The sequence below is a fragment of the Choloepus didactylus genome, chromosome 15, assembly GCF_015220235.1.
Source record: "Choloepus didactylus isolate mChoDid1 chromosome 15, mChoDid1.pri, whole genome shotgun sequence".
Lineage (NCBI taxonomy): Eukaryota > Metazoa > Chordata > Mammalia > Pilosa > Megalonychidae > Choloepus > Choloepus didactylus.
In genome coordinates this window covers 65,140,696-65,162,226 of record NC_051321.1, presented here as the reverse complement: position 1 = coordinate 65,162,226, position 21,531 = coordinate 65,140,696, and the positions used below count along the sequence as shown (strand labels likewise).

At 38.0% G+C, this 21,531-nt stretch overlaps 2 protein-coding genes across 8 annotated transcripts in view; both read left to right on the top strand.

Annotated features, from left to right (window-relative positions):
* RUFY2 (RUN and FYVE domain containing 2) overlaps nucleotides 1-21,531 on the top strand; it is a 95,205-nt gene that overhangs the window by 67,630 nt on the left and 6,044 nt on the right. For all 7 annotated transcript variants that reach the window (XR_005212094.1, XM_037805406.1, XM_037805404.1 and 4 more), the window contains one exon: nucleotides 3,105-3,153. Coding sequence is in view for 6 of the 7 variants with exons in the window: in XM_037805406.1 (XP_037661334.1) it covers nucleotides 3,105-3,153 (49 nt within the window). In the remaining variant the exon portion in view is untranslated. The remainder of the gene's footprint in view (nucleotides 1-3,104; nucleotides 3,154-21,531) is intronic.
* On the top strand, nucleotides 6,308-8,419 carry LOC119510991 (HIG1 domain family member 1A, mitochondrial-like). Its single transcript, XM_037805422.1, has one exon. The coding sequence runs from the start codon at nucleotides 6,684-6,686 to the stop codon at nucleotides 6,936-6,938; it is 255 nt and encodes an 84-aa protein (XP_037661350.1). The 5' UTR covers nucleotides 6,308-6,683; the 3' UTR covers nucleotides 6,939-8,419.

The following is a 21,531-nucleotide window of genomic DNA, read 5'->3' as shown; positions in this document are numbered from 1 at the left end:
GTTTAGAAGATTTGGGAAGTTTTCCCCAACAATTTCTTTGAATACTCTTCCTAGACCTTTACCCTTTTCTTCCCCTTCTGGGACCCCAATGAGTCTTATATTTGGACGTTTCATATTATCTATCATATCCCTGAGGTCCATTTCGATTTTTTCAAATTTTTTCCCCATTCTTTCTTTTATGCTTTCATTTTCCATTCTGTCATCTTCCAGGTCACTGATTCGTTGTTCAACTTCCTCTAGTCTTGTACTATGAGTGTCCAGAATGTTTTTAATTTGGTCAGCAGTTTCTTTAATTTCCATAAGATCATCCATTTTTTTATTTAGTCTTGCAGTGTCTTCTTTATGCTCTTCTAGGGTCTTCTTGATTTCCTTTGTCTCCCGTACTATGGTCTCATTGTTCATCTTTAGTTCTTTGAGTAGCTGCTCTAGGTGCTGTGTCTCTTCTGATCTTTTGATTTGGGTGCTTGGGCTTGGGTTATCCATATCGTCTGGTTTTTTCATATGCTTTATAATTTTCTGTTGTTTTTGGCCTCGTGGCATTTGCTGAACTTGATAGGGTTCTTTTAGGGTTTGTAGACCTATTGAAGTCCTTATCTCTAATTTATCAGATCTACAGCTTCGTGGAGTACACTTTCTCTAACTAACCAGCAGGTGGCGTCCACGAGCCACCTGTTCTCCACAAGCCAGTTCTCCCCTGCTTAGCCTTTTTGGTGAGTGGGGGAGTCAGTCTTGAGGGGTCCAATTGGTGTACCAAGCTTGTGTGTGTAGTTGGTGTTGCCTGCCCTGTATATGGGGCGTGTTTCTGGGCAGTCAGGGAGTGGGGGGTGGTTCTAACAATCAAATCTTCCTGGTGATCCTAGAGTTTTAAAGCTGCTGCAATAGTCTAATCCTTCAGTTCAGTCCTGCCACAGTTTGTCTCTTCCACTGACCCACAAGTCCTTGGTATTGGCGTATGGCTCCTGAGACTTGCAAGTGGGCCCCTCTTCCAGGCCGTGCACCCCGGGTCCTCTGTTGAGGGATGACTGTGCTATGTCACAGGTGAGTGCCGTCCCCCCAGGGCAGTTCTGGGCTGCTGGGCTGTGTAGGGAGGCTCCCAGTCTGCTGAAATGATGGCTCAATGGGGCTTTGTTAATTCACAGTGCTCTACCTTCCCAACTCTGAGGATATATTTTTAAGTGAAGAGAGCTGGTTATGGAACAGTGTAGCTAATAATCCCCTTGAAACACACACACACACACACACACACACACTAATGTCCCTGGGTAGTGGGATAACAGATAATTAAATATTTCTTTTTATAATCTGCATTAAATTTTTACCAGTAATATATTAAAAGTTGGGCAGATCACCACCATATCTTCCTTGGTTTTGTGACTTTGAACCCTCTTCTGTATCTGCTTGAGAAGCAGTGTACATGATGACTAGTGTGTGGCTTCACGATCACACAGACTTGAGTTTGAATTCCAGCTCCTCCACTTACCAGTTCTGTGATCCCTTACAAGTGACTAAATATCTTTAGGCCTCAATTTTTTCATTTATAAAACAGGTATGGGTATGGTAGGAACAAGTTCACAGAAATGTTGCTATATTAGGTTATTTTCTTGGGGTAGAGTAGGAACATGTTGGAAGTAAAGCAGTTATTTTAGGTTACTTGTCTTTTTCTTACTCCCTTGTTATGGCTTATTTGAAATGTTTTTTGTTGTATGTTTTTTTAAATTTGTTTTGATATATTTAATTTAGAAAAAAGTTAATTAAAAAAAAATTGAAAAAAATGTACAGAGCCCCCCTGAGGAGCTGGTGGAGAATGCAGGGGTGTTGGGCTTCCCCACCTCGATGGTTGCTGATGTGCTTACAGACATAGGGGACTGGTGGTTTGATGGGTTGAGCCCTCTACCACGGGGCTTCCCCTTGGCAAGACTGTTGCTGCAGAGGAGAGGCTAGGCCTGCCTATAATTGTGTCTGAGAGCCTCCTCCTGAATGCCTCTTTGTTGTTCAGATGTGGCTCTCTCTCTCTAGCTAAGCCAACTTGGCAGGTGAAATCACTGCCCTCCTCTCTACATGGAATCTGACACCCAGGGGCGTAAGTATCCCTGGCAATGTGGAATATGACTCCTGGGGAGGAATCTGGACCCGACATCGTGGGATAGAGAACATCTTCTTGACCAAAAGGGGGATGTGAAAGGAAATGAAATAAGCTTCAGTGGCAGAGAGACTCCAAAAGGAGCAGAGCGGTCACTCTGGTGGGCACTCTTATGCACAATATAGACAACCCTTTTTAGGTTCTAATGAATAGGAATAGCTAGCAGTAAATAACCTGAAACCATCAAACTACAACCCAGAACCCTTGAATCTTGAAGATGATTATATAAAAATGTAGCTTATGAGGTGTGACAATGTGATTGGGAAAGCCATATGGACCACACTCCCCTTTGTCCAGTGTATGGATGGATGAGTAGAAAAATGGGAGCAAAAAAAAAAAAGATACCCAGTGTTCTTTTTTACTTTAATTGTTCTTTTTCACTTTAATTTTTATTCTCATTATTTTTGTGTGTGAGGTGATGAAAATGTTTGAAAATTAATTTTGGTGATGAAGGCACAACTATGTAATGGTACTGTGAACAATTGAATGTACGCTTTGTATGACTGCATGGTATGTGAAAATGTATCAATAAAATTGAATTACAAAAAAGACTATGGGTGAAAGTTTAAAAAAAAGAAAAAGGAATAACAGGAGTTTGGACCTTGTTAGGTTTTTGTGAGGATTAAATGAGGTTATATATAAAAGGCATATCATAGTGGCTGGCACATAGTAAACCTACAATAAATGATAGCTATTACTAATACTGTCATAATCACATGAAAATGCTAATATTTCTTTCCTTAAAAAAGCAAATTTAATTTGAAAAAATACATTTTTACTTTAGAATATTTGGAATATGTAGGAAATTATAAAATATAATCCCATTAGCCAGAGAAGATCATTAGGATATTATATATACAATTTTATTTTCTATGAAAAGTCAGTACCTTTCTATTGAATTGCTAGGTGTTCTGTATTTAAATATGTATACTAAAATTTATATATCTATTTGTAATCTTTTTAGATCAAAACTTAAAATAGAAGATATAAAAGAAGCCAACAAAGCATTACAGGTAAGCAGAAAATGTTTTCCCTTCAATCTCCAATAGACGGTAAAACCTATATAAATCTAAGGTATTATTACTTAGTCCTAGAATGCGTAGAAACAGAAACGTGAAATGGGACCTTGGATGATGGGGTTCCAGCTCCTCCCTGTACCTCTAAAGTCACATTATTAATAATCTTTGCATTGGAAATGACCTTAGAGATAATTTTGTACATTTCCCTACCTGGTAAGGCATGATAGAATAAAGTTACTTCTGAACTTGAGAAACCCTGAGGTAGTATGCTAATCCATTTATTAATTTTGACCTTCAGCAGGTCACATATCCTCATTGAGCCTCGGTTTCTTCTTCAGAAAATGGGCTTATGATTCTGCACTAGATTGCTATGAATATTGAACAGGATAATATATGTGAAAGTGATTATATAATTTATCAGTAAATGATTTTGAATGTGTCTGAATGCAAGAATCTCTTCTAGAATTAACACCAATCCTGTTCAGACTCTTCCAAAATACTGAAGAGGAGGGAACACTTCCTAGTTCATTCTTTGAGGCCAATACCACCCTCATACCAAAGCCAGATAAAGATACCACGAGAAAAGAAAATTATGGACCAATATCTCTTATGAATATAGATGCAAAAATCCTCAATAAAATACTAGCAAACCAAATCCAGTATCACATTAAGAGAATTATATACCATGATCATTTGGGACTTATCCCAGCTATGCAAGGGTGGTTCAACATAAGAAAATCAACTAATGTAATACACCACATTAACAGAATAAAGGGAAAAAAACACATGATCATCTCAATTGATCCAAAAAAGGCATTTGACAAAATCCAGCATCCCTTCTTGATAAAAGACTTAGAAAACTAGGAATAGAAGGAAATTTCCTCAACATGATAAAGGGCTTATATGAAAAACCCACAGGTACATCATACTCAATGGTGAAAGACTGAAAGTTTTCCCCCTCAGATCAGGAACAAAGACAAGGATGCCCACTGACACCATCGTTATTCAAAATTGTATTGGAAGTTCTTGCCAGAGCAATTAGGAAAAAAAAAAAACAGACAGACAGAAAAAGTATCCATATTGTAAAGGAAAAAGTAAAACTTTCTCTCTTTGCATAAGACATGATCCTACATACAGAAAATCCTGAAAACACACACACACACACACACCAAAGCTCTTAGAGCTAATAAATGAATTCAGCAAAGTGTGGGGTTCAAGATCAACACCCCAAAATCAGTAGTATTTCTTTTCACTAGTAATGAACAATCTGAAGAAGAAATTTGGAAAAAAAATCCATTTACAATAGCAACTAAAAGAATCAAATATCTAGGAATAATAAGTAAGAACGTAAAGGACATGTACACAGAAAACTACAAAACGTTGTTAGAAGAAATCAAAGGTGACTTAAATAGATGGGAGGACATTCCGTATTCATGGAAGGGAAGACTAAGTATTGTTAAAATGTCAGTTCTACCCTAAGCGATTTACAAATTCAGTGTAATTCCAGTCAAAATTCCAGAAGTTTTCTTTGCAGATCTGGAAAAGCCAGTCATCAGATTTATATGGATGGGTAAGGAGCCCCAAATACCCAAAGCCATCTTGAAAAAGAACAGCCAAGTTGAAGTACTCACGCTTCCTGATCTTAAAACTTATTACAGACTCACAATAATCACAGTGCTTAGAACTGGCACAAGGACAGACATATAGATGAATAGAATCAAACTGAGATTTCAGAAATCAACCCTCACATTTTTGGCCAACTGATTTTTGACAAAGGAGCAGGGACCACTCAATTTGAAAAGAATAATTTCTTCAACAAATGGTGCTAGGAAAATTGGATCATTTGCAAAAGAATGAAAGTGGGTCCCCTACTTCACACCATATTCAAAAATCAACTCAGAAGTGATCAAGGACCTAAATATAAGAGTCAGAACTATAAAACTCCTAGAAGGAAAAAAGGGATGCTTCTTTAAAACCTTGTGTTACCCAAAGCACAAGCGACAAAAGAAAAAATAGATAAATGGGACCTCATCAAAATTTAAAACTTTTGTGCTTCAAAGGATTTGTTATGGGAGTAAAATGACAACCTACACAATGGGAGAAAATATTTGGGAACCATATATTCAGTAAGGGTTTAATATCCAGAAAATATAAAGAAATCCTTCAGTTTGGCAATGCAAAGACAAACAACCCAATTAAACAATTTGCAAAAGACTTGAATAGACATTTTTCCAAAGAAGATATACAAGTGGCCAAAAAGCACATGAAAAGATGATAAACATCATTAGCTGTTGGGGAAATGCAAGTCAAAACCACGGTGAGATACCATTTCACACCCACTATAATGGCTAGTATTAAAAAAGGGAAAATTACAAGTGTTGGAGAGGATGCAAAGAATTAGGAACACTCGTTCATTGCTAGTGGGAATGTAAAATAGTGCAGCCACTGTGGAAGAGAGTTTGGCAGTTCCTCAGAAGGTTTAGCATAGAATTATCAGCAATCTGACTTCTAGGTATATACTCCAAAGAATTGAAAGCAGGGACTTGAACAGATATTTGCACACTGATGTTCATAGTGGCATTATTGACAGTTGCCAAAAAGATGGAAGCAAGCCATGTGTCCAACAAATGATGAATGAATAAGCAGAATATGGTATACATACACAATGGAATATTAATCAGCTGTTAAAAGGAATGAAGTCCTGATACATGTGACAAAATGGGTGAACCTCAAAGACATCATGTTGAGTGAAATAAGCCAGATACAAAAGGAAATAATTAGAATAAGCAAACTCATGGGGTCAGAGTCTAGAATTTAGGTAACAGGGGATGGGGTGTTGGTAGGGAATAGGGAGTTAAGGCTTAATATGTACAGAGTTTCTATTTGGGATAGTGGGAAAGTTTTGGTAGTAGATGGTGGTTATGATGGTATGTACCCTAGAAAAGCATGTTCTCAAAGTTAATCCATTCCTGTGGGTGTGGACCCATTGTAAGTAGGATCTTTTGATGAGGCTGCTTCAGCTAAGATGTGACCCACCTTATTCAGGATGAGCCTTAATCTTCTTATTGGAGTCCTTTATAAACAGGATGAGTACAAAAAAAGAGAGAAAGCCACAGAAACTGAAAGCAAGGAAACCTGGAAGAGAAGGGAGAGACAAGCAGATACCGCCATGTGGCTTGCCATGTGGCAGAAAAACCAAGGATCCCTGGCAGCTGGTCTTCCAGGAAGAAAGCATCGCCTTGATTTGGATGTTTTCTCAGACTCTAACCATAAGCGAGTAAACCACATTGTTCAAGCCAAACCATTTCATGGTATATTGCTTTCAGCAGCCTACAAAACTAAAATGGTAGTGATGGTAGATCAACATTGTGAATGTTATTAACAACAGTGAATTATATATTTGAATGTGATTAAAAGGGGAAATTTTAGATTGTATATATGCAACTAGAATAAAAAAATTTTTTTTAATTCCATGGGAGAAGCTTAAGGGGTGTCGTCAATAGTGGAAGGTTCTTCATCCAATCATGTCAACTGATACAGGTGTTTCTCTTTTTTCATATGATGAAGATCAGGGATCTAAACTTATCCAGAAAGCTAGAGAGGCAGCATTTGTCCCCACGGGGAATGCAGGTTTTGTAGCAATTGTTACATATGGATTATACAAACTGAAGAGCAGGGGAAATACTAAAATGTCCATTCACGTGATTCATATGCATGTTGTAGCACAAGGCTTTGTTGTGGGAGCAGTGACTCTTGGTATGGGCTATTCCATGTATTGAGAATACTGGACAAAACCTTAACTTTAGAAAAAGAGGCCCTGTCTTGGTCTTGATGGTATTTGGTTTAGTTAAACACCTCAAATTGAGGTTACACATATATGTTGAAAATGAATCATTTGAGTAGGTTCAGACAACGTGGTATTTTGAATATTGGCTTGCTTTCTTTCAGGTATGATTTGCCTGGTGACCAAATCATTGGTGACAAGTTCACTAGGTCATTCAGGGAAGTCAAGTTAGCACAAAATAAACATTATCCAAATTCTCTTGATAATGGTAAAATGTCCACATTCTTAAACTCCTATGGTGAAATTAATTCTAAAAAGGACAGCAGGCCAACCCTGAAGACTTCGAGTTGCTATGGAATATCACATTATCTGGTGGTTATGTGAGAGTGCTATTTACCCCAATTAATTTTTTTCTGCCCACCTTCTGAACTTGTCTAGTATTTTGGTTTCTAGAGCTGGTTTACTCTTAAAGAAGTCTTTCAGAAAAGTGCAGGGAATAGTAACATTGTAATGCCTTCTACAACTGAAAATATGTATGTGTGTTTAAACTAAACCTAAAAATCTGGTAACAGAGCTGCTTAAAAGTAGTATTTATTTTAGAATCATACTTATAAATAAACATAAGGGTAACTTAATTATGGATTCCAGTTTAGTTATTTTTTAATTGCAGAATTATATTTTTACGCTATCATTAGAATAATTTTTAAATGTCATCTTGAAATAGAAGTATGTATTTTAAAGTGCTAATCCAAAAGCAAATGAGGTCTTTAAATGTGTATAGTATATTTATTTTCTCTGTAAGACTCACAAATGTTAAAATACATTACCCGTGTTTTATATTTACGAGCAAGTTGGTTTGGCCAGGCATTAAACACAAACTTTACGTACTACAGAATGCTTTGTTGCACTTGTGAAATTCTCGTCTGACTTTACGTTCCATGGTGATAACATGGTAAACGTATTGATATTAAAGTGAGTAAACCCCCCCAAAAGAAACACAAAAATCCATGGACCTGCACAACATAGTGAACCCTGAGTTAAATGATGGATTAGATTTAATAGTACAATTATAAAAATGTGCTTTCATCAATTGTAACAAATGTACCACAGCAATGCAAGGTGTTACAAATAGGGTGTGTTCAAAAAAAAAAAAGAATCCATTCTCCAGCATAGGAGAAAATACAGGCTCTGTGTGAGGCTTCCTACCTCAAAGTCTACCCATTTCATTTTTTTTATCAAACGATTACGTGAAATGGTTTTTTAAAAAAGTACTAAAAAGAGTTATAACAAAAAGAAAATAACAGCAGTCTCTTGTTCCTCACTCCCTCCCCGCTGATCCATCCTAGTTCCTGCCATATAAAGTAACCACTTTCAAGATTCTTTTAGCTATTTCTTCTGGCATTCATCCTCTTATTTCTAGATAATATGCAATGTATGCTGCTTGCTCTTGAGTCATCCATTTTAGAGCTTGTCTCTCGACTGCTTAATGTAATGGATAAGCAGTATTCTCACTCTTATCCTGGTCTTTCTCTTCACCAACTTCTCAGTATAATTAAATCTTAATTTTTGTGGAATTTATTTACTGTGTATTTATTATGACTATTTAAATATTGTTCCTTGCTGGGAAAGCTAGTTTGTGATTATAATGTATTTTTCCCTCTGGAGTTAATAATTGTCTCTTTTTTTTCTTTGATTTAGTTGTTTTTGAACATCTGAGTTTTCTCATACCTTAAAACACCTCTTTAAAATGCTTTTTGATAGTTTTTCACATGTTAAATTTTATCTGGTAATTTGTTCTTCTGTTTTTACCTTGTAGTAGTCACTCCCAGATCACTGTGTCGTCCTGCTCCAGTCTGGTATGGTAGCTCCTAACCTGACATTTTCTTTTGCTGCCATTCTTGGAACTCCCTTCACCCTTCTCCTATGTAGGAACTCCTGTTGCCTGAACCCCATAACTTCTTTCTTGGGTAACTCCCTGTTTGGGGTAACACATCCTTCAATAGCTTCCTCAAAAGTGGTTAATGGAGATTCTGCTCTCACACTTTTTTAGGGGATGGCTAAACATGATTATTTAAACTCTGTGAAAAAATTTTTTCATTGTTAAATATATCATGTATTCAAAAGGATACATAAACAGTACAACCTTAAAAACACTGGCATACCCTCTTCTTAGCTTATGATATAGAACATGACTGTGCTAGTCAAGGTTCTCTTGGGAAACAGAAACAAGAACTATCTGTAAATATTATGAGATTTTATAAAATTGTCCCACATAACTGTGGAGATGCACAAGTCCAAATTCCACAAGGCAGGCTGCAAACTGGGAACTTCAATTAAGATTTTGGGCAAATTCCCCGGGAGAAGCTGGTCAGCTGAAGTACGGATGAAAATTTTCTCTTCTGACTGCTGAAGTCATCATCACTTCTCCTTTTAAAGCCTTCAACTGATTGGATGACATGTCTCTCATTGCTGAAGGCAGTCTCTCCAGTTGATTGTAGATGTAATCATTCACAGATGCAGTCAATTTACAGATGATTTAGGTCCACCAAACATTCTCAGAGTAACAGGCCAATGTTTGCTTGACCGAACAACTGAGCACCATAATCTGGCATGAGCCTAACCATCCCAGTGGCCATACCTTAGAAGCCCCCATGTGTACTCCCTGATTGCCTTCTACTCCCTAGAGTAACTATCTCCCATTTTGTGTTAATCATGATGTTTTTGTGTGTGTGTTTTAATCATTCATAATCTGTCTTTAATAACATATTTCCTAGTTTTCCCAGATTTTGCATGTATGCAAATTATTTATGTATGACTTGATTCTCTTTTTTTTTTTTTAAATGCCATTGACCTAAGTTGAAGGATCCGGTTCAACTGTCTAAAGAGTTTCTCACATTCTGGAGTTCATCCGATTGCTTGTTTGTGGTGTTTTTACACTTATTCCTCTATCTCTTTATTTGTTGTAAACTGAGAATTAGATCTAAAACCTTGGTTAGATTCAGTTACAGCCACTTCTGAGGGATTTTTATTTCTGCTACCATGTCTTTATATTCAACAGGCTCTTTTTCATTTGCTATTGTCCCTTTTTAAAAATAGCATGCTGTTATATTTTCTCATCTCTGAGGATATTCATTAAAGCTTCTTTAAAGTTTTCTTCTGCTAACACCATTCTGTTTCTTCTGATATTCATTTTTGGGTTGTTTCTTCTGGCTGAAATACTTCATGCCCAAGGTGTCCCTGAAATGTTGAGTAATCAGATTTCAATAAATAGCACACAAAAATGCTTATTGAAAGCCCTGTGGATGTTGGTTGGGTGGATGGGGGTGGGCTATTATAGACTGGTGGACCTCACCACAGAAAATCTGCTAACTAGCCAAATATTGGGGTTCCTCCCCAAACAATGTTAGTGTCTACAGTACTTTTCTCTGGGGCAGTTAAATGTTGAGAGAATGATCCTTTATTTTCCTGTCTGAGGGATATAAGTCTGGCGACTGACATTCTGAAACTGGCCGGAGATAAATAGCCATTTATTTTCAGAGCAATAGCTTGCTCCCTACTGGCAATAGCTCTCCTTGTAAACACCTGTTTCCATGAGCAAGCAACTTTAGCTGTCAGGACCTCAGTTTCCTCATTTGTAAAATGACAGTTGTAGTTGTTGATCTCTGAGGTTCCTTCAAGCTCTGACACACGAGGGTTTCCTTACAATGTACACCTTTTCTCCTTGGGAGGGGCAGGGTAAGCTCAGGTGCATTAGAAGTCTGGGAGGCCTAGCCTTGGGGTCAGAAAGGTTACTGCTGAACTAATGATGCTGCTTGCAAATCTGGTTTCCATCAGGCTCTTGCCTAACTGGTATAGCTAGGCAGGAAGCAATACTACTCTCTAGTAGGTGGCTTTGAGACATTTAGCAAGTCACTTTCTTTTTCACAGTGTTCATCAGTTGAATTGGGTTATTTTTAAGGTCCCATCCCGCTTTTAAAAAGTTCTATGATTCATCTGAATCTTTTCTGGTGTTTATATATGAGCTGTCGGTTAAAAAACAAAGAAACAAACAAAAAAACAGCCCTTACTTGTTAAAATTCTGTTTTAGAAAAATTTAGACTCCCTCCGTCATCTGCAGTGACCAAATACTATCCATCTTAACCCCTGCTATAAGATAATAGGTGCTAGTTATTAAGACTGCCTGTGAAACAAAAATACTTCACATTAACCTTGTGATCTTGATCTGTGAATGTTTCATCCTTTTAAATGTTTTTTTTTTTTTCAGTGAATTGTTAGATATAAAGGTTTTGAACAAAACTCTGGATTGGGGAATATATCCTTGGACTTTTTTGTGTGGAGACTTTTTTCTTTTAGATGATTAAATTAAGGTCCCTGTACCTCAGTAGTACTTTGTAGGTAAGTGCTGCTTCCATTTCCAAGGTGGAATCTTCATTTATCCTTGGGTTATTCGAGAGCAGCCACATTGTGGCTTGGTCTGATTAAATTCATCATGATGTGCTCATAGACATAAGGGACTGGTGGTTTGATGGGTTGAGCCCTCTACCACAGGACTTGCCCTTGAGAAGACTGTTGCTGCAACGGAGAGGCTAGGCCTCGCTGTAATTGTGCCTAAGAGCCTTCTCCTGAATACCTCTTTGCTGCTCAGATGTGTCCCTCTCTCTAGCTAAGCCAACTTGGCAGGTGAAAGCACTGCCCTCCCCACTATGTGGGATCTGACACCCAGGGGTGTAAATATCCCTGGCAACGTGGAATATGACTCCCGGGGAGGAATCTGGACCCGGCATCGTGGGATAGAGAACATCTTGACCAAAAGGGGGATGTGAAAGGGAATGAAACAAGCTTCAGTGGCAGAGAGATTCCAGAAGGACCCTAGAGGTCACTCTGGTGGGCACTGTTATGCACAATATAGACAACCCTTTTTAGGTTCTAATGAACTGGAATAGCTAGCAGTAAATACCTGAAACTATCCAACTACAATGCAAAACCTTTGAATCTTGAAGATGAGTGTATAAAAATGTAGCTTATGAGGTGTGATAATGTGATTGGGAAAGCCATATGGACCACACTCCCCTTTATCCAGTGTATGGATGGATGAATAGAAAAATGGGGGGGGACACCCAGTGTTCTTTTTTACTTAATTGTTCTTTTTCACTTTAATTTTTTTCCGTATTATTTTTGTGTGTGTGGTAATGAAAATGTTCAAAAATTAATTTTGGTGATGAACACACAACTATGGTACTATGAACAATTGAATGTACACTTTGTATGACTGCATGGTATGTGAATATATCAATAAAATAGAATTAAAAATAAATAAATTCATCAGGACCATTGAGAACTCCTTCAAATGGGTGTTCTCGTAAAATTGGCACCATTTAACAAAGTTTTCTTCATAGAAAAAAATGTTCTTTCTAGTAAGGATCTTTTTTTTTCAATTCAATTTTATACATACCATACAGTCATCCAAATTGTACAGTCAGTTGTTCATGGTACCATTATATAGCTGTGCATTCATCACCACAATTAATTTTTTTTCAATTTTTAGACCATTTTCATTACTCCAGAAAAGAAGTAAAAAGAAAACTCAAATCCTCCCATACCCTAACCACCCCCACCGTTATTGACTCATAGTAATGGTAGTATATTTGTTACTGTTGATGAAAGAATGTTAAAATACTACTAACTGTAGTACATAGTTAAGTATATTATTATGATACTAGTTTTAGTGTCATACATTTGTTCTAGTTCATGAAAGAGATTTATATTTTTACAGTTAGTCATGGACATTGTCCACCAAAAGATTCACTGTTTTATACATTCCCAAATTTTAACCTCCAACTTTCCTTCTGGTGACATACATGACTCTAAGCTTCCCCTTTCTACTGCATTCACACACCATTCAGCACTGTTAGTTATTCTCACAACAACATGCTACCGTCACCTCTGTCCATTTCCAAACACTTATGTTCAACCTAGTTAAATACACTGCTCATAATAAGCAACCACTCCCCATTCTTTAGCCTCATTCTATATCCTGGTAGCTTATATTTCATGTCTATGAGTTTACATATTATAATTAGTTCATATCAATATTTGCCCTTTTGTGTCTGACTTATTTCACTCAATATAGTGCCCTCCAGTTTTCATCAACCCATTTTTTTTTTTAAGACAGTTTTGTTCACACACCATACATTCCGTCCTAAGTAAACAATTGATGGTTCTCTGCATAATCATGTATTTTTACATTTGCCACTATCACCACTATCTATATAAGGACATTTCCATTTTTTCCATAAAGAAAGAGGAAAAGTCAAAGAAGGTAGAGAGACAAAAGGAAAAGAAAGCAAAAAAAAGATGACAGCTGAAAAGCAACAAAAGGAAAGATAGAATTAAAATAAAGTATAATGAAAGAGTCAGACATTACCACCAATGCCAAGAGTCCCACGCCCCTCCCTTATATCCCCCTCTCACAGGCATCCAGCTATGGTTACATTGCCCCTGCCACATCAAAGAAAGCATAATACAGTGTTTCTGCCAACTGTAGTCTCTAGTTTGCATTGATTGCATTTTTTCCCCAATACCATCCCATTTTTAACACCTTGCAAAGTTGACATTCATTTGTTCTCTCTCATGTAAAAACATTTGTACATTTTATCACAATTGTTCAGCACTCTAGGTTTCACTGAAATATATAGCCCCAGTCTTTATTTTCCCTCTTTCCTTCTGGTATCCCACATGCCCCTAACCTTCCTCTTTCAACCATACTCAGAGTCATCTTTCATCAGTGTACTTACATTGTTGTGCTACCATCAGCCAAAATTGTGTTCCAAACCTCTCACTCCTGTCTTCCTATCTGTCTAGTGCTCCTTTTAGTATTTCCTGTGGAGCAGGCATCTTGTTCACAAACTCAGATTGTCTGTCAGAGAATATTCTAAACTCTCCCTCATATTTGAAGGACAGTTTTGCTAGATATAGGATTCATGGTTGGTGGTTTTTTCCTTTCAGTATCTTATGTATATCACACCACTTCCTTCTTGCTTCCATGGTTTCTGCTGAGAAATCCACACATAGTCTTATCAAGCGTCCCTTGTGTGTGATGGATCACTTTTCTCTAGCTGCTTTCAGGATTCTCTCTTTGTCTTTGACATTTGATAATCTGATTATTAATTGTCTTGGTGTAGGTCTATTCAGATCTATGTTTGGGGTACACTGCGCTTCTTGAGTCTGTAATTTTATGTCTTTCATAAGAGATGAGAAGTTTTCATTGATTATTTCCTCTATTGTTTCTGCCCCTTTTTCATTCTCCTTCTGGGACATCCGTGACAGGTACATTCATGCATTTCGTGTTGTCATTCAATTCCCTGAGACATCGCTCATATTTTTACATTTTTTTCCCTATCCTTTTGTGTGTAGGGTATCAGGTGTCTTGTTCTCCAGTTCATGAATGTTTTCTTCTGCCTCTTGAGATCTGCTGTTGTATGTCTCCATTGTGTTGTAGTGTGTTTTTTTTTGTTTTGTTGTTTTGTTTTGTTTTTCAATTTTACTGAGATATATTCATATACTGTGCACTCATACAAAGCATACAATCAATTGTTCACAGTACCACCATATAGTGCATCCATCAACAAAGTTAGTTTTTGAACATTTTGATTACCACACACACAAAAGTAATAAAAATAAAAATTAAAGTGAAAAAGAACAATTAAGTAAAAAAAGAACACTGGGTGTGGTTTTTTTTTTTTTTTTTTGGCCTCCATTTTTCTACTCATTCATCCATACACTGGACAAAGGGGAGTGTGATCCACGTGGCTTTCCCAATCACATTTTCACCCCTCATAAGCTACATTTTTATACCAATTGTCCTCAAGATTCAAGGGTTCTGGGTTGTAGTTTGATAGTTTCAGGTATTTACTGCTAGCTATTCCAGTTCATTAGAACCTAAAAAGGGTCGTCTATATTGTGTGTAACAGTGCCCACCTCTGGCTCCTTTTGGAATCTCTCTGCCACTGAAGCTTATTTCATTTCCTTTCACAATCCCCCTTTTGGTCAAGAAGATGTTCTTCATCCCATGATGTCGGGTCCAGATTCCTCCCTGGGAGTCATATTCCATGTTGCCAGGGATATTTACACCCCTGGGTGTCAGATCCCACATAGTGGGGAGGGCAGTGGTTTCACCTGCCAAGTTGGCTTAGCTAGAGAGAGAGGGCCACATTTGAGCAACAAAGAGGCATTCAGGAGGAGACACTTAGGCACAATTATAAGCAGGCTTAGCCTCTCCTTGCCCAGTTTCTCAAGGGCAAGTCCCATGATTGAGGGCTCAGCCCATCAAACCACCAGTCCCCAATGTCTGTGAACACCTCAGCAACCATCAAGGTGGGGAAGCTCAACACCCCTGCATTCTCCACCAGCAGTGTTCACATTAGTGGTATCATATAATATTTCCCTTTGTGCCTGGCTTATTTCACTCAGCATTATGTCTTCAGGATTCATCCAAGTTGTCATATGTTTCATGACATCATTCCTTCTTATTGCTGCATATTATTCCATTGTAAGTATATCCACATTTTATTTACCCACTCATCCGTTACAGGACATTTTGGTTGTTTCCATCTCTTGGCAATTGTGAATAATGCTGCTATGAACATTGGCGTGCAGATATCTGTTCACGTCACTGCTTTCAGGTCTGCCCGGTATATACTGAGAAGTGCAATTGCTGGATCGAAGGGTAACTCTATATCGAGTTCTCTAAGGAACTGCCAGACTGTCTTCCAGAGTGGCTGAACCATTATACAGTCCCACCAACAATGAATAAGAGTTCCGATTTCTCCACATCCTTTCCAGCCTTTGTAGTTTCCTGTTTGTTTAATGGCAGCCATTCTAATTGGTGTGAAATGGTATCTCGTTGTAGTCTTAATTTGTATCTCTCCAATAGCTAGTAAAACTGAACATTTTTTCATGTGTTTCTTGGCCATTTGTATTTCCCCTTCAGAGAACTGTCTCTTCATATCTTTTGCCCATTTTATAATTGGGCTGTCTGTACTATTATCATTGAGTTGTAGGATTTCTTTATATATGCAAGATATCAGTCTTGTGAGATACAGGGTTTCCAAATATTTTTTCCCATTGAGTTGGCTGCCTCTTCACCTTTTTGACAAGTTCCTTTGAGGTACAGAAACGTCTAAGCTTGAGGAGGTCCCATTTATCTATTTTTCCTTTGTTGCTTATGCCTTGGGTGTAAGGTCTAGGCAGTGACCTCCTAATACAAGGTCTTGAAGATGTCTCCCTACAATATCTTCTAGGAGTTTTATGGTACTAGTTTTCTGTTGAGGTCTTTGATCCACTTTGAGTTAATTTTTGTGTAGGGTGTGAGATAGGGGTCCTCTTTCATTCTTTTGGATATGAATATCTAACTCTCCTAGCCCCATTTGTTGAAAAGACTGTTACATCCCAGTTCAGTGGCTTTGGGGGCCTTATCAAAGATCAGTTGGCCGTAGATCTGGTGGTCTATCTCCGAATTCTCAGTTCGATTCCATTGATCGATATATCTATCTTTGTGCCAGTACCATGCTGTTTTGATTTACTGTGGCTTTATTATAAGCGCCAAAGTCAGGGAATGTTAGTCCCCCCACTTTGTTTTTCTTTTTTAGAGTGTTTTTAGCAATTCAAGTTACCTTCCCTTTCCAAATAAATTTGATAACTAGCTTTTCCAAGTCTGCAAAGTATGTTGTTAGAATTTTGATTGGAATTGCATTGAATCTGTAGATGAGTTTGGGTAGAATTGACATCTTAATGACATTTAGCCTTCCTATCCATGAACATGGAATATTTTTCCATCTTTTCAGGTCCCTTTCTATTTCTTTTAGTAGAGTTATATAGTTTTCTTTGTATAGGTCTTTTACATCTTCGGTTAAGTTTATTCCTAGGTACTTGATTTTTTTGGTTGCTATTGAAAATGGTACCTTTTTCTTGAGTGTCTCTTCACTTCTTTCATTTCTAGCGTATAGAAACATTACTGACTTATGTACATTAATTTTGTATCCCACTACTTTGCTAAATTTATTAGCTCCAGTAGCTGTATCATCAATTTCTCAGGGTTTTCCAGATATAAGATCATATCATCTGCAAATAATGACAGTTTTACTACTTCCTTTCCTATTTGGATGCCTTTTCTTTCTTTGTCTTGCCGGATTGCCCTGGCTAGCACTTCTAGCACAATGTTGAGTAACAGTGGTGATAGCCGGCATCCTTGTCTCATTCCTGATCTTAGGGGGAAGGCTTTCAGTCTCTCTCCATTGAGTACTATGCTGGCTGTGGGCTTTTCATATATGCTCTTTATCTATGAGGAAGTTTCCTTCAGTTCCTACCTTTTGAAGTGTTCTTATCAAAAAGGGATGTTGGATTTTGTCGAATGCTTTTTCAGCATCTATTGAGATGAACATTTGATTTGTCTCTTTTGATTTGTTGATGTGTTGTATTACATTGATTTTCTTATGTTGAACTATCCTTGCATGCCTGGAATGAACCCCACTTGGTCATGGTGTATGATTTTTTTAATGTGTCTTTGGATTTGATTTGCAAGTATTTTGTTGAGAATTTTTGCATCTGTATTCATTAGGGAGATAGGCCTGTGGTATTCCTTTTTTGTGGCATCTTTGCCTGGTTTTGGTATTAGATTGATGTTAGCTTCATAAAATGTGTTAGGTAGTGTTCCATTTTCTTCAATGTTTTGAAAGAGTTTAAGTAAGATTGGTGTCAGTTCTTTTTGTAAGTTTTGGTAGAATTCCCCTGTGAAGCCATCTGGCCCTGGGCATTTATTTGTGGGAAGTTTTTTGATGACTGATTGGATCTTTTTGCTTGTGATTGGTTGGTTGAGGTCTTCTGTTTCTTCTCTAGTCGGTCTAGGTTGTTCGTATGTTTCCAAGAAGTTGTCCATTTCCTCTGCATTATCTAGTTTGTTGACATACAGTTGTTCATAGTATCCTCTTATAATTTTTTTAATTTTTCGGGATCTGCAGTAATGTCACCTTTCTCATTCATTATTTTGTTTATATGGGTCTTCTCTCTTTTTGATTTTGTCAGTCTAGCTAGGGGCTTGTCAATCTTGTTGATCTTCTCAAAGAACCAATTCTTGGTGTTATTTACTCTCTCTGTTGTGTTTTTTTTTTTGGTCTGTGTCATTTATTTCTGCTTTAATCCTTGTTATTTCTTTCCATCTTCTTGGTTTAGGATTAGTTTGCTGTTTATTTTCTAGCTTCTTCAGTTGCTCCATTAGTTCTGTGATTTTAGCTCTTCCTTTTTGATGTATGCATTTAGTGCTATAAACTTCCCCCAGTACCGCTTTTGCTGCATCCCATAGGTTTTGATATGTTGTGTTCTCATGTTCATTCATCTCTATATATTTAGCAATTTCTCTTGCTATTTCTTCTTTAACCCACTGATTGTTTAGGAGCGTGCTGTTTAACCTCCAGGTATTTGTGAATTTTCTAAGTCTCTGATGGTTATTGACTTCTAGTTGTATTCCATTGTGGCCGGAGAATGTGCTTTGAATAATTTCATTTTTTAAATTTATTGAGGCTTATTTTATGTCCCAGCATTATGATCGATTCTGGAGAAAGTTCCATGAGTACTAGAGAAGACGGTGTATCCTGGTGATTTGGGGTGTAATGTTCTATATATGTCTGTTAAATTCATTTATCAGATTGTTTAAGTTTTCAGTTTCCTTATTGGTCTTCTGTCTGGTTGATCTATCTATAGGAGAAAGTAATGTGTTGAAGTCTCCCACAATTATTGTGGAAACATGCATTGCTTCCTTTAGTTTTGCCAGTGTTTGTCTCATATATTTTGTGGCACCTTGATTGGGTGCATAAACATTTATGATTGTTATTTCTTCTTGTTGACTTGCCCCTTTTGTTAGTGTGTAATGGCCTTCTTTGTCTCTCATAACATCCTTGCATTTAAAGTCTATTTTATCTGAGATTAATATTGCTACTCCTGCTTTCTTTTGGCTGTAGCTTGCATGAAATATTTTTTCCATCCTTTCACTTTCAATTTCTTTGTGTCCCTGTGTCTAAGATGAGTCTTTTGTATGCAACATATTGATGGTTCATATTTTTTGATCCATTCTGCCAATCTCTATCTTTTAATTGGGGAGTTTAATCCATTTACATTCAGTGTTATTACTGAGATGTATCAGCCATCCTATCCTTTGGTTTATGTTAGTCAGATATATTTTTCCCCTCTCTCTCTTATTGTCTTTTAATGAACCAGTATTGAATCTCTTTAGTACTGAACCTTTCTCCTCTCTCTTTCTCCTTTCTTTGTTTCTCTGTTGGTAGGGCTTCCTTTAGTATCTGAAGTAGGGCAGGTCTTTTATTAGCAAAATCTCTCAGCATTTGTTTGTCTGTGAAAATTTTACGCTCTCCCTCAAATTTGAAGGAGAGTGTTGCTGGATAAAGAATTCTTGGATGTCAGTTTTTCTCTCAGAATTTTAAAAATGTCATGCCACTGCCTTCTCGCCTCCATGGTGGCTACTCAGTAGTCACTACTTAGTCTTATGCTGTTTACTTTGTAAGTGTTGAATTGCTTATCTCTTGCTGCTTTCAGAACTTGCTCTTTCTCTTCAGTATTTGACAATCTGATCAGAATATGTCTTGAAGTTTTCCCCAACAATTTCTTTGAATACTCTTTCTAGACCTTTACCCTTCTTTTCCCCTTCAGGGACACCAGTGAGTCTTAAATTTGGATGTTTTATTTTATCTATCATATCCCTGAGGTTCATTTCAATTTTTTTTATTTTTTTCCACATTCTTTTGTTCTTTCATTTTCCGTTTTGTTGTCCTCCAGGTCGCTGATTCGTTGTTCAGCTTCCTCTAGTCTTGTACTATGAGTATCCAGAATCTTTTTAATTTGGTCAACAGTTTCTTTTATTTCCGTAAGATCATCTATTTTTTTATTTACTCTTGCAATTTCTTCTTTATGCTCTTCTAGGGTCTTCTTTATGTCCTTTGTATCCTGTGCCATGTTCTCATTGTTTGTCTTTAGTTCTTTGATTAATTGCTCCGAATACTGTGTCTCCTCTGATCTTTTGATTTGGGCATTTAGGTTTGGGTTATCCATATCGTCTGGTTTTTTCATATGCTTTAAAATTTTCTGTTGTTTTTGGCTTCTTGGCATTTGCTTAACTTGATAGGGTTCTTTTAGGATATGTAGACTAATTCAAAGACTAATCTCTAATTTTTCAGAATCTACAGCTTGGTGGCGTACACTTTCTCTAACCAGCAGATGGTGTCCGCGAGTCACCTATTCCCCTCAAGTCAGTTCTCCCCAACTTGGTCTTTGTGGTGTGTGGGGGTCTGATTCTTGTAGGGTCCAATTGGTACACCAAGTTTGAGTGTGTTGTTGGTGCTGTCCACTCTGAATGTGGGGCATGTGTCTGAGCGGTTAGGGAAGGAGGGCGGCTTTGATAAACCTCCTAGGTGTTCCTGGAGATTTAGGGCTGTTGCAAAAGTCTAAACCTTCATTTCAGTCGTGCCACAGATTGTCTCTGCTGCTGACCCACAAGTCCTTGGTATTGGCGTATAGACTCTGGGATTTCCAAGTGGGTCCCTCTTCCAAGCCGTGCCCTCCCAGGGCCTCTGTTACGTCACAAGTGAGCGCCGTCCCTGAAAGGAAGTTCTGGGCCAATGGGCCATCTAGGGGCATTCGCAGCCAGCTAAAAGGATGGCTGAATAGGGCGTGTTAATTTCCCCCTTTTCGCACAGCTCCGCCTTCCCAGCTCTGGGGAACTTAGCTGTGGGTGCACGAAAGGCTATTTTCTGTGCCGAATATTGTGGCCTGTGCTCTTGATGCTGGAAACACTTCCTGTCACACTGGGTTTTTTGGCGCGGCTCTGGGCTGTAGTGCTGGCATGGGGTGGAAGCCTTCCCAACCCGCCGGGAAGATGGCTGGCTGTAAGGGGTGTGGTTATTTTCCCCTTTTGGTTAACTTCTGCCTTCCTCGCTCTGAGACAGTTAGCAGCAGGTGTGCAAAAGGCTATCATCCATGCCAGATATTGAGGCGTACCCACAGCCCGTTCCTGCCATGCTTCACTGTGCAGTTCTCGCTGCCGTATTCACAGCCGCTTTTGGCCGCAGCGTGGCTGCCGGATATGCAGCAGGCTTACTCACTCGTTTCAGAATGCAGACTCCTGGTTTCACCAAGTGCACAGTACCTGTGGATTTAGCAGACCTTGTCTAGCTGATGCATCGCTGGAACTGTTCTGGGTCACTTTCTGGCTTTTATCTAGTATTTTTCACGGAAGTGTTTTTTTGCCCTGTCTCTCCTAACCACCATCTTCCGGAAGTCCTCTCCTTGTGGTTTTGATTTGCATTTCCCTATTGACTAATGACCTCTATTGTGTTTTTCATCTCTTGTGTTGTGCCTTTCATTTCCGTAGATTCTGCCAGTTTTTTCAAACTTTGGATTTCTACCTTATGTTCACCCAGTGTTTTCTTTATATCCTTCATCTCTGTTGCCGTATCTTCCCTAAACTTGTTGACTTAGTTTTTGAATTGATTTAGCATATTTAAAAATCTTTGATTGTTTCATTT

Bases quoted from the DNA above. Each gene is read 5' to 3' on its own strand.
- LOC119510991 (XM_037805422.1), top strand. From the start codon at position 6,684: ATGTCAACTGATACAGGTGTTTCTCTTTTTTCATATGATGAAGATCAG.